Here is a 15862-nt window from a genome sequence, read left to right on the forward strand (position 1 = left end):
ACACTAATACTTTAAAGTGGAGCATCAACAGTGGCCTACCTTGAAACAAATTATCAAATACAAGGGTTTAGGGCACTAATTAGGCAAGTACCAGAGTTTCCATTTATTCAGCATCTTTCATACTGTGCTAGCATAACCAATGTGTTCTTGGAGACTGACTGGGATGCTTCTCGTTATCACCGAAAACCCACTGGTGGCAGTTTTTACTGATGATCCATGACTGCGTCAAGCAGTGTGATCATAATGCACTATCCGCTGATGTAATTATGTAGGGCTACTACATGGGGAGGGGGTCGTGAGAGAAAAGCAATAAGGAAACAATGCAAGAGTTGCCTTCCAGTGACACAGTGACAGCTACCCAGCTAATCCATCGCAGTACACATGGCACAAAGTGGATGGACAGAGGAAGCCGAAGATGCAACAGATGACATGGAAATCAACATGTAAGTAACCTATTCCCCCTGTCCCATATGATGTTGCTTAACTCCCCCACATCAATAGTAGGTTCTGCTTCTCTTTCACAAGAGACATAGTTCATGAGAATTTTTTCTTCCATGCAGAAAACAAAAGGCTTATAAAAAACTTAAATCAAAGAGAACGTTTTTTAAGCCAGTGTGGTAAAATGGATTAAAGTGTTGGACTAATGTCTGAGTGACTTGTGCCACGGAAGCTTGCTGGGTGACTTTGGGCCAGCCATATTCTCTCAGCCTAACCTACCTCACAGAATTGCTGTGAGGGTAAAATGAGATAATTGTGTAAGCCACTTTGGGTCCTCACTTGGGAGAAAGGCTGGGTACAAATGAAGTAAATATAATAAAATTAGTTTGTGTGGATTAGCACAGAAAATCAGTCACTCAAATATCTGGCTCTAGTCTAGTGGACAGATGAAGATAACAAGGGCTTCTGCAATTCCTGTGGAATGGCCATAAATTCAAAATGCTCCCTGTCTGCTATAAAAACTGAATTGTTGTCACAGGGTTGCAAGAAGAGGAGATTTCCACTAACAAGGTCCTTTTCATTTAAACAACTGTCCCCCAAACGATTGCACATATATACCCAGAATTCAGGCCTAGTTCTATGGAGCTCAGTCCCATAGCACTGCAACCTGAGACTGCTGAATCATTAGCAAGTGGGATCTTCATTCCCCTTCTGCCTAAAATTTATTTTTCAAAACCTGAGTGACGAATACAACCAATAAACCATCAATTGCAATTTTGTCAGAATCTACAGAAGAGTGAATGATGCAACTACTCAGAAGCAACATTCATGACTAAAATCGCTTAACATTGTCAGCTTTGGAGCACCTGAAATTACACAGCAATACAGGCACTGCATTTCACATTTGGGTAACTTACAGATTAGATTGCTGGAATATGGTCTTCAAGGTTAGGTTAGGCCCACGCAGGACACTGAGAAACATCAATCAATTCAAAACACTTCTGCCTGTCTTTTTGCTGAGTGTAGACTAAGCACACACATAAGACCACTCCAGCAACAAAAACCACCAATATCCACTCCAAAAGAAATACACATAATCTTTAACATTTGCCAGGGAGACCCTGATTAGAATCCATCCCTACTGAGAGCAGCACTATCTACCAAAAGGCAAATCTTTAGAGTAACAGACCCAATGTGACAGAACCCTTTAGAGCAGGGGTAGTCAACCTGTGGTCCTCCAGATGTCCATGGACGATAATTCATGAACAATTCATGCCAGCGTTTGCTGGCAGGGGCTCATGGGAACTGTCGTCCATGAACATCTGGAGGACCACAGGTTGACTACCCCTGCTTTAGAGGCCTCTGTATCTGTCCTCCACCTGCTCCAAAAGGATCTTCTTGTTCAGCCGGACTTTCGGAGATGTAGCTCTGAAAAGGAATCCGAGACATAGTTATCAATAGAGATAACAGGCTACTTCTCTGGAACTGGCTGACCTTCCCAGCTTGATCACACTCCACCTCTAAGCCAAGCATGGCAGCCTTTTTTCAGCAAATGATCAAACAGACTGGAGCAACAACCGGAACGGGAGAGAGGCAATACCTCCTGGCCCTACTCCCGTGCCCCAAATAAAAAGACTCAAACTTTGCAGGAAGGAGCTGGGAAAGCCCTGGCCGGAGGGGAGGAGACCCGAGGGCACAGCCCCCCCCCCGCCACTTACCCACTTATCCAGGGGCACTTGCGCCAGGGAGCCGGTGCCTTGGTAGAGGTCCAGGGTGAGCTGCTCCAAACTCAGCTTCTCCTGGAGGAAGTGGCCCAGGTACCTCTGCAGCAGGTACCGGCAGGCCCTCTTCTTGATGGATTCGGAGAAGGGCCACGGCATGACGGCGAGGAAGGGGGGACCGGGGTCCCCGCCGCAGGGTCTAAAGGGGCAGCGGAGCCCTGGAGGGGGCCGGCGAGCAGCCCGCAGTCCCTGAGGCGGTGCTGTCAAGAGGGCGCGGGGGGGGCCTGGAAGGCTACGGAGGGGCTGGGCCTCCCCCCGTCAGGCAGGCAACCTGCTGGGCTCCCCGACTCTCAGTCCCCTCTCCCCGGGCGGCGACCGGCGGCCCCCACAGGCAGCTCCATTCCCGCTTCTCACCGCCCCGCCGCCATCTTCCCTCCGCGCGCCCCCCTCGGCCAGCCCACCCTGAGGGAGAGGGGGCGGAGCTTGGAGAAGGTGCGTCAGCCTTCCCGGTCCTCCGCCCCGCCCCTTTTCTGTTTCAAGGTTTTGAAGGGCTGCCGCGAGGCCTCCCTCTTTTCCCCGCCTCCCTTTCAGCTCACAGCGTAGAAGCGCGGCTGTTGTTGTGTTCCCTTGGCGCCGCCCTTTTGGGGGTGACGCGTTCGGCTGGACGTCACACCCACGGGCCAGTGTCGTCATCATTCTATTCCGGTAGTTGGAGGGGGGGCAGTGGGAGAGGCTGCAGAGGCGTCGGAAGTCACGTGAGGCGTCTGCCCGTGGCGGCCGTAGAGATAAGGAGGAAAGCGAGAGGAGTGGACATACATCCACGGGTTCTATTGGGGTGCATCAGAATGAAGGGGAGGAGCAGAGGTGGGGACAGGAAAAGGGGCAAATAAGACCAGGGCTTTTTGTGAGGCGTCGGCGGGTTTTGACGTGCGTGGCTTCCGTGCGCTTAGCCAGCATTGTTTCCTAACCCGCGGCTTTCAGTCCGTACTGGGAAAAACGCGCTAGAATTACTACAAGCAAACGAACAAATGATAACGACCCCTCCCAAGGAAACACGCGCGCTCAAAACGATGCAAGGGTTTCCTCCCCCTCCCTCCCCTTCAATGCTGTCAATGCTGTGTCAGTGGGCACATTCAATGGAGAACCCGAAGCACCTGTGTGCGAACGTGCTTCTTCCAACCTCTTTGCGTCTGGCGGCTTGGCGGCCGGCACGTGACAGCGGGGGCGTTGGAAGAGAAGGCGGGAGCGGCGCTGGGAGGGACGGAAGCCAGTCGCGCGCTGCCTCCCTCCTGTTTCCCCGCACTGGCGGCCGCTCTGGGGGCGTCGGACGCAAGGGATGGACTAGGGGTAGGTGGGCTGCGGCACGATGGTGAGGATGCTGCTGCTGCCAGGGAAGGGAGCGGCCGGGAGGCTCCTGCGGGCTTCGAGGCTCCCTTCTGCCGTGCAACTTGGCTCGCTGATCTCGGCCTGCGCGCTCTCCCTGGCCCGGCCTACCTCGCAGGGTGGTTGTGAGAAGCGGAGTGGGAGGGCGATGAGCACCCCGGGGGGAGAAGCGGGACGGAATCCATTCGTAGGGACATGCCCACTCCTCTCCCCGCCGCATTAGAGGGCAGCCAGACGCTCCCTGCCGGGGGAAATCTCTACTGCTTAACTGATGGCGGATCGAGCTCCCGGGCTGCCCCACAGCGCACACGGAAGCAAGCTGTTCGGGAGCCTGCATGGTCAGCGAGGCTGGCTTCGAAACGAGAGTGCGGGGTGCCTGGATCCTTTTATGGAGATCAGGGAGGGGGGTAGAAGAATTGGCTCTTATATGCCGCCTTTCTCTACCCAAAGCAGCTTACAATCGCTTTCCTTTTCTTCCCACAACACACATCTTGTGAGTTAGGTGAGGCTGAGAGCTTGAAGAGACCTGTTCTCTGAGAACAGCTCTGTCAGGGCTGTGAGGAGACCAAGGTTACCCAGTTGGCTGCGTGTGGGGGAATGAAGCCTGGTTTACCAGATTAGAAGCCACCACTCCTAATGACTGTTACAGTTAGTAATGTTAATATTGTTGTTGTGGTTATACGTTATGGAAAAACTTAAGTTCCTTGTATTGTTCTAGGTTCTATGTAAACGGCCTTGAACCTCAGGGGGTGGTGGTAAGGTAAAGGTATCCCCTGTGCAAGCACCGAGTCATGTCTGACCCTTGGGGTGACGCCCTCTAGCGTTTTCATGGCAGACTCAATACGGGGTGGTTTGCCAGTGCCTTCCCCAGTCATTACCATTTACCCCCCAGCAGCAAGCTGGGTACTCATTTTACCAACCTCGGAAGGATGGAAGGCTAAGTCAACCTTGGGCTGGCTGCTGGGATCGAACTCCCAGCCTCATGGGCAAAGCTTTCAGACGGCTGCCTTACCACTCTGCGCCACAAGAGGCTCTTGCAAGAAGCTTAGATTGTGAAAAATAAGATGCCAGCCTGACGTGCGGGTGGGGAAAAGAGACAGGTGGTGGAAGGTGCCTGAGCAGAAGGAAGAGGGGTGGCTTGATGTGGGTAGGAGAAAAGCTGCTAGATCAACTTTCTCAATCAGCGAGCATTCCAAAAGCTGTTCACTTTTGAAATAAACCATTGTGCTTTCCATAGTGATGATGGCCCGAAATTAGAAATGCCTGGCAACTTGGGCTGATGAGCAGGCGAGGAGGAGGAGGAAGTGCAAGAAATAGCTTGTGTCACTCAAAGTGTAGAATTTGTAGGGCAGAAAAGTTAACTATGAGGCAGCTTGTTGCTGAGGGCATTCCATGCACTAAGATTAATAATAGAACCACTATGTTTGAAACTGCAGCTTGGGTTTTTTTTGTTTTTTTTACGAGTCCCTCCTCCCCATTAGAAAATATTTTAGTAATAGTCTTTGGAAGTCTTTCTGCCTAATAATGAGAAATATCTGCTGTCCTAGGAACATTTAACATCTTTAATCCATGTTACTCATTTGGGAACTAGTTTTTATATGTGAATTGCTGTGTGACTCTGCCCATTTTGTTTGGACCAGTGCTTTTTTGCTGCAGAATCTGCTCCCTGTGTTTGTCACGGTTGTTCTTTGAATAGTATCCCAGAGAGCTATCATGAAAATTTCACCAATCCTTTTTATTTACCAGTGAATTACTGTTTGCTATGAATTAACTGATACTACAGTTCTTACAGCTTATTGACATAAAGATTGATAGATGGGATTTCTAAACATTTATGATTCTGGGTCCCAGACACTTTTGGACTACCTTCCCCATATGTCCCCATTAGAATTTTGGATCATTTGGAGAATTTCATATTGAAATGTCATGGTTGTTATCCGCTGTGAAATGTTCCAGCTGCCAGGAACAGAGCCTTTTCTGTGGTTGCTTTGGACCTCCCCCTCTCCACTTCAGATCCAAGACAGCCTCTCATTTATATATATATATATATATATTTAATGGTGAGTGAGAGTGCTGTCTTCCATCAAGTATTCTGTGGTTTTGGAGCTTGCTGATTTGAGCATGTTGCTGCTATTAATTTCTGAAAATCGTATTTACGTTCAATGCATTTTCAGATGTGATATATTTTGTCTTATGCTACTTTGAAGAAATGATTGCAGAAGTGCCTAGGGGTGAATATAGAGAATTAAAAAAAATACAAAATCAGTTGAATGCAACATTAGCATTGCCCTTCCAAACTTGGGAGTTCATAAATATTTGCATCAAGTGGACCATGTTTTAAAATAGATTCAAATGATTAACCATGTTGGTCTGAAGTAGCACAACAAAATGGTAATTCATAGTCTGAGGAAGAGTGCTTGTACTCGAAAGCTCATGCCTTGAATAAATCTTTGCTGGACTTAAAGGTGCTACTAGACGCTGATTTTGTCATGTTTTAAAAGGTTAGGTCTATTGTTGCTTTGGTTAAATGTTTGGCCTCCAGAATCTAATTATTTGCACATCTTTCATCACAGTATCAGATTTTTAAAAAAATCTTCATTGAATTACTTTTAAGTAGCAAATTATATTATAATCCTCCGTGCAATGCCTTCCCAATTCAGTTCATCCTAAAACTGAGCATTTTCAACTGTTAACTATGAACAATTCTTATTAACTTGTGTGTTTTTTATTCTTAAAATTATGCTGTGCTGTGTACAGAATGGAGACAGAGGACAATCCTATGGCACTCTCCAATCACACAAGCAATCACACAGAGCTGGAAGTCGATTCTGATTTCAAGGATCTTGAAGGAACAGATGTGAAAGACATGAGACTAGAAGCAGAAGCTGTGGTGAACGATGTGTTGTTTGCCGTAGCCAACATGTTTGTCTCTAAAACCCTTCCATGTGCCGAGGATGTGGCATATATCAACGTGGAAACCCGGGAAAGGAACAGATACTGTCTGGAACTCACAGAAGCAGGACTGAGGGTAATGGCTCCTTTTGGGTTATATCTTTGGAGAGGAAATGTTGGCTGCAAAATGTTTAATAATGCAAATAGTTATAGAACTAGTACAGTTCAAGATTTCTGGAATCTTCTTATTTAATTAATTATTAATACAATTTCTAGATTGCCACTCTTGGCCTGGCCACCTCGTGGTGGTTTACAATAAAACATAAAACCAATTAAAACCCCAGTACATTATAACTGCTGCAAATGATAACCAATTATTTCCCGCAGAGCCTCACTCAACTGCTCGCCGTCTGTGTCCACTGTAGATGGTCCTGGCAATGTCAGCCTAGGGGTACTGAACACAAGAGGGAGAAGGGAGGGACCTGATCTCCATCAACTGCAATGGTTGCCAGTTGAATTCCAGATCAGACTAAAGGCCATACGCGGTCAGGGCCCAGTGTACCTGAGGGATCGCCTCCCTGCCTATGCCCCCAAAAGAGCCCTGCGCTCCACAGCTACCAACCAGCTAAGGGTCCCTGGCCCTAAATAAGTTTGCCTGGTCTCGACCAGGGCCAGAGTATTCTGTTCTGGCCCCCACCTGGTGGAACAAGCTCCCGGAGGAGATCAGGGCCCTAACGGAGCTTAAACAGTTCCGCAGGGCCTGCAAGGAGGAGCTCTTCCGCCAGGCATTTGGTTGAGACTAGACATAACCAACAGCGACCAAAGGGCCCCTGCTCCCCCCCCCCTCAGAAAACCACTTATATACTCTTGACCTGTTTGTATTGTTGCACTGTTGTTTTGTTTATTGGTTACACTACTATACTGTTATATGTTTACAATTATCAGTTATTATTGCACGTTTATCAAATGTTTTATAGACTGTTCCATGTATTGTTCTTACGTTATTATGTAAACTACCCTGAGCCCCCTGGGAGGGCGGTATATATAAATATAATAAATAAATAAATCTTACTACTCCCAGTCTCCAGCCTGGCCTCAACCAAGTCCTTGGCAGAACAGCTCCGTTTTACAGGCCCTGTGAAATCCAGAGAGCTCTGTCAGGACCCTCAGCTCTTCTGGGAGCTCATTCCACCAGATAGGGGCCAGAACTGAAGAGGCCCTGGCCGAGGTCAGGCAAGCTTCCCGGGGGCCCGGAACAACCAGCAAATTCATACCCACAGAGCAAAGAGCCCTGTGGGGAGCATAAGAAGTAGTCCCACAAATAGGTCATTTTACTTATGCGTATGAGATGCTTACAGGTGTGGTTCTCTAATAGAAGAGAGGTTTGAATTTATTAGATCAGATGCATTAGCCAGCTTTCATCCACAGGCTTCCGTTCTTTTTTCCCCCCTCCTGAATGGAAGTCTGCACTTGTCATAGCTCTTCAACTGGAAGGAATAGAACGTATGAAACTTTCCCACTGTTGATAAGCGGTGATGAAGGAAACCCTAATATTGAATTTTTGTTTTTCAAGGGAGTGGTTAAAACCAAACGTTCTAAATACTTCTAGATTATGCACTCCTTCTTTTTTTAGACACATATGTAGAGGGTTTATAAGACTAATTTTCTGTAGTTGGCATGTATAACTGTGTTCCAGATCCCTTCTTCAGTTCAACGTTCCTTCTTTTTTCTTTTTCCTGCAGGTGGTTGGTTATGCATTTGACCAGGTGGATGATAGCGTACAAAATTCCTACCACGAGACTGTCTACTCTTTGTTGGACTCTGTTAGCCCAGCATATAGGGAAGCTTTTGGAAATGCTCTGCTTCAAAGACTAGAAGCCTTGAAGAGTGATGGATAGAAGTGATCGAATCTGCAATCAGACATGGGTTTTAGCAAAGCGATGTTGCTGCTCAAAGTTCTAAATAAGTTGTAGTGCGACCTGGTGGTAAAGAAAGTAATTTCCATTACTCATATCCTTTGCTTTCAGAATTCCTTGCTTGCTTCGAGACTTGCAATAGCACAAATTTGTACGCTGTATTGCTCTAAGTCATTTTTTCCAGTTGTTTAACATCAGGTGGTTATATATGCATTTTCTGGCCTGGGTTAACTTTTCTTCAGATCACCTGGAAAATGACTGTTGTATAGTTTTTGGTCTCTTTGTAAAGCGGGTATTAACCCAAAGCTTACTTTTTAACAATAGCATAAGCAGGATTCAGTTCTTCCAGCAACTAAATACCTGTTTGAGATTTGCACAATAATGCGTGGCTGCATTTAGGAACTCTAGCTTTCCTTTATAAAAACCAACAATTAGTTATTTGCTGTAACTAAGCTTCATAAATTGAAGGGGAAAAAATTTCAGCTCCATTTCTTGTGCTGTGTATGGGCCTAGAAATTGTCAACGTATTCACTAGAAAAATGTCTATTTAAATAAGTAATTTAAGATTTAAGACCATTCTGCAAACATGTTAAGTATAGTACTTGTTGGTGACTGAACAGCTAGATGCATTATTTGGTGTGTCCTGCAGCATTTAGCAAGCTTCAAATGCTAAACAAAGGATGAACTGTTGGCATAATGAATGTATTCATCAACTGAAATGCAAATTAGATAAGCACAGGGATGAGGAATGAAAAGGCTGCATTCTTCATACAGGTCATCCTGCATTGCTTTGGTAAAGTATTCATGTAGTATAAAAATATGCAATTTAGAATTGCTTTATTGACATGATGCACACTAGATCTAAAGTATTTTTGATTATACTACATTGTTATACTACAGTATTTCTGTAATACCTCCTTTCCTCCAGCCACACTAGCTGTACTGTATCTTCTTGCCAATGTACAATGTTTATATTAGTGCATTGTTCTGATTCAGTACCAAAGGCTAACATTGGTATTGAATTGGTATAAAATAGTCTTAAGTACAATATTCTTTGTAGTGTGGCTTTAACTTTTCAATGTGTTGTGCTTGGGGAAGGGACTTATAAAACAAAACTCTCAGTTCTCAGCAAATTAAGTGTGTAATGGTACACCTTGATAAATAATGCTCATGCTTTTCTTATATCTCAAAATGATGAGCTTACAAATACTTGTTGCACTTTTTTACTCTACTTGAGTCCTCCCCTAGCTGAGAATGGCCCAGTAACTGAAGAACCTCTTAGCTTAGCTAAAACATTCAGTATAGCTTTGTATTAGTTACGCTATAATTATAAGGACATATAGTAGAATCTTCTATTTTGAAAACATTGAATGTTTTCTTACGTCTTTAAATTGTGAAATGTTTCACAATTCCCTTTATTCCTGTAGCGAATTTATTTTTATTAAAAATTCATTATGTTCTAATAAAACTGGGCAGATGCTGGTGTGCTCTCTGACTTGTAGTATGCGCGTTAGACCTCCATGAGGAAAATGTACTTTGCCCAGTTTTCTCTCAGTACTACCTTGTGAATAATGCACTAATGTTTGTAGAAAGTATATAGTTAAATAAAGATACAAACTGTTTAAGTCTGCATTTTCTTTGTTGTAAGACGGAACTCTGAATTGACATACATTGACATTACACGCAGTAATGGGTTTAAACTTCAAGTACAACGATATAGGCTAGATATCAGGAAAAAATTTTTCACAGAGTAGTTCAGCAGTGGAATAGGCTGCCTAAGGAGGTGGGGAGCTCCCCCTCTCTGGCAGTCTTCAAGCAAAGGTTGGATACACACTTTTCTTGGATGCTTTAGGATGCTTAGGGCTGATCTTGCGTTGAGCAGGGGGTTGGACTAGATGGCCTGTATGGCACTTTCCAACTCTGATTCTATATGAAGGTTCTTAAATTTCTGTGTTGGATGACAAAGTTTGCCATGTGAACAAAATTATCATTGGGCATAAACTTATTGCAATTACAAACTATTTACTGAAACATCCTAACTATAATATCCTATCCCCCTCTGCATTTTAAAGCTGTCGGAAATGTCTTAATACGATCCCTACTGACCATGCTTCTCATGCTTCATAAGACATTTATGCCCTATGCTTTTCTCTGGGGATGGGAGTGTAAGACCACAAGAATAGGACCAAATCAAAAAAACAACAAAATGCCATGTTAGGACAGTAGGACAAGCAAATATATATTACCAGTTGCATTAATTCAAAAATCCATTTAAAGAAGTCTGCTTTCTCTCTGAGGTGGCGGACATCTTTGTGGGTGATTTCCATCTCCACTTAGGGAGTCAGGAACTACTTTTTTTCCTTCCTGTCTCCTTGGTGAGAACCAGCCTTCCTTCAGTTCTCTTCTTGCCTCAGCAGGGAGCAGTTATTTCAGCAGACTGTCATGATTCTGTTCTATTCAACTTACTTTATGCCAATAAAGGTTTTCTGAATCTGGCTTACTTTCTCAACTTTTTAAATCTTAGCTACACTTACTTGTGCTTCCAACTCTGAGTTTTCACTCTCTTCCTGAATAGGCTTCTCTAAGACAGGTTCCAAATATGTCAAGATCCATCCAGTACATACTAAAGTTCCTTCTGGAATATCCACCAACCACTGTTGTCTGGACAGTTCTAGTTTTTTCTCACTTAGCCACTTGGCTATCCAGGCACTAGCTCAGATCAGAAATGGACGGTTGCTTCTGGAGTCTTGATTGTATAACAAGGAGAAACATATGTCATCACTATACAGGTAACAGCCAACCTATACATTCAGAACATCTCATTTAGTATCTGGCCATATTTATGGAGGGAAAAGGACTGGAAATTTAACACCAAAGGTTTGTGGGATAACGTTGAATCGGCAGACTTGTCTACTGATAATGACCCCAAAGATAGTAAACGACATGTGATTCACTGAACACTTTATATATTGTAAGTTTCTAACTGCATTAACAAGATGCCTTCCAATACTTGTGGGGCTGTCATACCCCTGAATTGTTTTCTGTTGCCCCAGAGGATTGCACAGAACCAATGGGTTGAAATGAATTCAAAAGAGTTTTCAGTTAATCATCCGGAAGACCTTCCTGACAGGCTTCCTCGGGAGGTGGTGGGTTCTCCTTTGGAAGTTTTAAGCAGAGGCTGGATAGTCAGCTGACAGAAATGAATTCAGGCAGACGGTGAGTGGGAGGGCAGGAAGGGATGTGCCTGGGTTTGTCTCTTGTGGCCCTTCCTTGCATGCCCAGGGAATTGCTGATTGCCAAGGTGGGAGGAAAGATGAATTTCCTCCAGACCAAGCTAGATTCTGGATTTGGGGGAAATCACGTGGGCATGAAATTGGGGACGCTGTGGGTGGGCAGGTAATTGTTTGTCCCTGCACTGTGCAGGGGGCTGCACCAGGTAACCCGGGAGGCACCTTCCAACTCTACGATTCCATGATCCTGCATTCCTCGAAGAGATCCAGGAGGAAAGGAGCTCGGCCAAGCGGGAACGGCCGATGGCTTTGCCTCTGCCTACTCCTCGCTGTTCCCGCCCGCTCGCCAGCCAGATGGGCCGCCGCTTCCCGGCTGCTGCTCAGCCCTCCGCGAGAGCCACCGTCTGGGAAAGGCCTCCTTGCCCTCCCCCGCCGAGATCCCGGATCCTGGGGAAACGAAAGCTGCCCTTAAACGTCGTCTTCAAGGCGCCAACACTTTTGTCCTCCTCCAGCGGCGCCTTTAAGACCAACATCGTTTCTGTCAAAGCGCCGACCTTGAATGCGAACTTCGCGGGCCTTAGAGGTAACTTGGGTCTCCCGCCTCGTGCCTCTCCGGCTCTTTATTGGCATCGGCCACGCCCACTCCAACGGAAGCCACGCCCCCGGAGCCTAGCGGGCGCTCCATTCGCTGGGCTGAGCCTTAGTCGCGCTCGCTCCGCCTCCACGCCCCGCCCTGCTCTCCTTGCAGCGGCGGTCCGTCCGGTCTCTCTTCTCACTGCGGCTTGCTCCGGTTGCTTAGCAACGGCCCGGCCTCCCTGTAAACTGCAGCCATGTCGGAGGAGGAAGAGGCGATCATTGAGGCCGAGGAGATCATCCGGTGCCAGAGGATCTTTGTGAACCAGTTGGACTCTTACGGCGGCCGCAACATCGGGAAAGTGAGAGGGAGGGATGGGCCGGAGAACCACTTGGGAAAGCTGTGTGTTGGAGACGGGTTACAACAGAGAGGTGGAGACTTGAGTTCAAATCCTCACCCAGCTCACTGGGTGACTTTATATTGGGACAAAATTTGAGTCCAGCGGCATCTTTAAGTCCAGCAAAGTTTTATTCAAAGCTTGAGCATTGGTGTGCATGCACACTTCCTCAGTAAGGAGAGAGTAAATAAGTAGTAAACGGCTAATTTACTACTAATTTTCTCCTCATATGTGTACTCTTATGATTCTGAGGAAGTGTGCCTGCATGTGTAAACTCACGCCTTGAATAAAACTTTGTCTGTCTGAAAGGTGCCGCTGGACACAAATTTTGTGGTGCTACTTCAGACCAACAAGGCTACCCACCTGAAGCAATCATTTTCCTTCTACCTTGCCTACCTCAAAGGGTTGGTGCTGCAAAAATAAGATGGAGGAAGGAAGATCTGTAAACCCCCCCCCCCTAGCTTCTTGGAGAAAAGGGTGGGCTGAGCATGATGTAATTAATTAAATCTTTACTTATTTTATTTCATACCCCACTTCTCTCAGTTCGGTTTCCTATATCCGTCCCTTCTCTATTTTATCCTGAAAACAACCCTGAGAGGTAGGTTAGACTGAAAGAAGTTGACTAGACCACTGTTGGAGTTCCTGTGGCAGAATGAGGAGTCAGACCTGCGTCTTCTGGATCCTAGTCTGACACATTGACTGCTACACCATACTGGCTTTCAGCTTCTGTGCTACCTCCCGAGGTTGCTCTGAACATGGAATAGGAGAGAGAAGGACCATGAATGCTGCTCTTCGTTCCTTGGTGCAAAGAAAAATCTTTTCCTAAGGGGCAGTTTAAACCTGTAGCCTCAACCATCACGCCTCCTGCCTTCATTGAAATTCTAGACTGAATCACAGTTCCTAGTGACCTATGCTCTCTTGATGGATTCCTTTAGGGTTATCAGCTGCACATGGTGGTTCCATGGTGTACTATAGTACTGTATTCCCATAAAAACCCAGTACTGGCCCTTCCACTAGGTGCTATTCTAATAATTTTACTTGAATGTAAGTCTTGTTCAGACATTCTGCTTCTCCATGCAAATTGTTCCTTTACATATGATTACCTCTTATTTTATTTACCATCAGTGTTTGTTCTTCCATGCTTAATTAATGCCATGATGCTCCTAAATAGGCCTTTTATCTGTTCCTTTACTCTGGGGGGTGGGGACGCTATTCTCTTTGCAGCCAAAGTGATTTCCCATTTTTTGGAAATACTTTCATTAAAGCAGTTTCATAATTGAACAGTTATAAGAAAAATGAATGAATGATTGCTTTTATTGCAAAGAGACACAGCTGTAATTTAAGCTTTGGGTTGGAAGGAGAATGACTTAAGTATCTGTTGAAGCGTGAGGTAATTATTTGAGCACAACGATGTTTTAAAACAGCAGAAAGAAGGAGGAAAATGTTTTTTAAAAAGTCGTTCTGGGAAGTCTTAATGACACTTTAGATAGACACTGCAGTAAAAACTGCCCACAAATCTGAAAAATCCCCAAAAATGAATGAAATAAATTGAAATGAAATCAATTGACAATATCATCTGCATTGCCAGCTTGGTGTAGTGGTTAAGAGTGACGGCTTTGATTCCCCGCTCTGTGTGCAAGCAGCTGGATGACCTTGGGCTCATCACAGCACTGATAGAGCTGTTCTGACTGAGCAGTCCTGTCAGGGCTCTCTCAGCCTCACCTACCTCACAGGGTGTCTTTTGTGGGGAGAGGAAAGGGAAAGGGAAGGCAATTGTAAGCCACTTTGAGACTCCTGATAGAGAAAAGCAGCATATGAAAACTGCATTGGCCATAAAAACAGAGTGAATCCTGTCCACTTTAGACTTAAATAGCTACTGTGCAGGCAGTCCTACAAGTCAGGATAAAGGTAAAGAAATTGAATTAAAGGCAAAGATTAAGAAGGGACAGGACACATGTGAACAATGCAATCCTCAGCAGAGTTACACCTTTTTAAGTCCATTAAAGTCTGTGGACTTGGTGGTGGTGGGAAGTACTGTGAAATCTCATCCAGAGACCTTATCCGATCTTCAAGGCTAGAGATGTTCAGTAGTGGTTTGCCATTGCCTGCCTCTGTGCTGTGACCCTGGGCTTCCTTGGTGGCCTCCCACCCAAATACCAACCAGGGGCAACCCTGCTTACGTTCTGAGATCTGGTGAGATCAGGCTAGTCCAAGCTCAATTAAACTCTTGACCAAACAATGGACATAGAACTGTGCTTAGGAATGCACTGGAAAGCTCTCTGAGCCCTTAGCCTTCCCCCAGGCTAGCAGGCTGTTGTTGAGCTGTTGATACTGGAATCAAATGTCTAAGGAGGTGGGGAGCTCCCCTTCACTGGCAGTCTTCAAGCAGCGGCTGGACAAATACTTATCCTGAATGCTTTAGGTTGATCCTGGATGCTTTATGCTGATTAAACTCCTTGCCTTATCTAATTGGTCCCTTCCTTGTCAATTTTCAGTACTTGTCCTCCTGTATTGTTGGAGCATCTTTGGAAGAAATAGCAGAGGAAGAGGAAGAAGAAGATGAAAATAGATCAGCTGTTGAACTCACACCTGCTAAACCCAAGGAAGGGATATACCAAATAGTAGGAACAGTTTCACAGGCAGAGACTGGAAAGCCAGATTTTGCTCAGGAAATATATATTGTAAGTATGAAGCCAGTTACATTTTTCCAAATGCCAAATTAATTTCACCACTTAAAGGAGTTCTTAAATGGTAGGAAAGGACATAAATGGCCCAGTGTATATGAGAGACTGCCTCCCTTCCTACACCCCCAAAAGAGCCTTACGTTCTGCCACCTCCAACTGGCTGCCGATCCCTGGCCCCAAAGAAGCACATCAGGCCTCAACAAGGGCCAAAGCTTTAACGAGCTCCCTAAAGAGATCAGGGCTCTGCCCGAACTTTCACAATTCCGCAGGGCCTGCAAAAGGGAGCTCCTTCACCAGGCATTTGCGTGAAGCCAACCAACTGAAACATCTGCTGGTCCCCCCTCCAGATGCCCTTCCATGACTGACAAATCTGACCTGCCCAGGGATTGTCATTGTTCTGTTAAAAATCACTTTCAACTGTTAAAATACGGTTCTGGTTTTCATGTTATGATATGATTATGTTATGCCATGTTACATTATAATTGTTATTTAGAGTATATTATTATAATAGTCTATGTAAGTATTCCACAATGTTTAATGTAAAACCGCCCAGAGTCGTAGGGAAGGACGGTATAGAAATCTAAATAAATAAATAAATAATAAATGATTCTCTCTTAAAAGAAAAAT

The 15862-nt window shown here is 45.4% G+C and overlaps 3 protein-coding genes across 10 annotated transcripts in view; 2 read left to right on the plus strand and 1 right to left on the minus strand.

Annotated features, from left to right (window-relative positions):
- ATG2B (autophagy related 2B) overlaps positions 1 to 2805 on the minus strand; it is a 64046-nt gene extending 61241 nt beyond the window's left edge. For 3 of the 6 annotated variants that reach the window (XR_013228579.1, XR_013228580.1, XM_077323612.1), the window contains exon 1: positions 2157 to 2804. Coding sequence is in view for 4 of the 6 variants with exons in the window: in XM_077323612.1 (XP_077179727.1) it covers positions 2157 to 2318 (162 nt within the window). In the remaining 2 variants the exon portion in view is untranslated. Of the gene's footprint in view, positions 1 to 2156 lie in introns of all 6 variants that reach the window. The other 3 variants (XM_077323613.1, XM_077323615.1, XM_077323614.1) reach the window with 1 other exon arrangement.
- GSKIP (GSK3B interacting protein) lies at positions 289 to 9975 on the plus strand. 3 transcript variants are annotated; one of them, XM_077323617.1, is made up of 3 exons: positions 289 to 443; positions 6300 to 6570; positions 8177 to 9975. In XM_077323617.1, exons 1-3 carry the CDS (start codon positions 382 to 384, stop codon positions 8330 to 8332), a joined length of 489 nt encoding a protein of 162 aa, XP_077179732.1. In that variant the 5' UTR covers positions 289 to 381; the 3' UTR covers positions 8333 to 9975. The 3 variants fall into 3 exon arrangements, with proteins under 3 accessions (XP_077179732.1, XP_077179733.1, XP_077179734.1); XM_077323618.1 differs by lacking the exon at positions 289 to 443 and adding an exon at positions 3332 to 3506; XM_077323619.1 differs by lacking the exon at positions 289 to 443 and adding an exon at positions 3377 to 3528.
- Positions 9976 to 12320: 2345 nt separating this feature from the next.
- Positions 12321 to 15862, plus strand: part of AK7 (adenylate kinase 7) — a 46694-nt gene continuing 43152 nt past the window's right edge. Inside the window, exons 1-2 of the mRNA XM_077323620.1 lie at positions 12321 to 12515; positions 15047 to 15232. Of these exons, the coding sequence (XP_077179735.1) occupies positions 12411 to 12515; positions 15047 to 15232 (291 nt within the window). The 5' untranslated portion in view covers positions 12321 to 12410. The remainder of the gene's footprint in view (positions 12516 to 15046; positions 15233 to 15862) is intronic.

Source organism: Paroedura picta, chromosome 2 (assembly GCF_049243985.1).
Source record: "Paroedura picta isolate Pp20150507F chromosome 2, Ppicta_v3.0, whole genome shotgun sequence".
Classification (NCBI taxonomy): Eukaryota; Metazoa; Chordata; class Lepidosauria; order Squamata; family Gekkonidae; genus Paroedura; species Paroedura picta.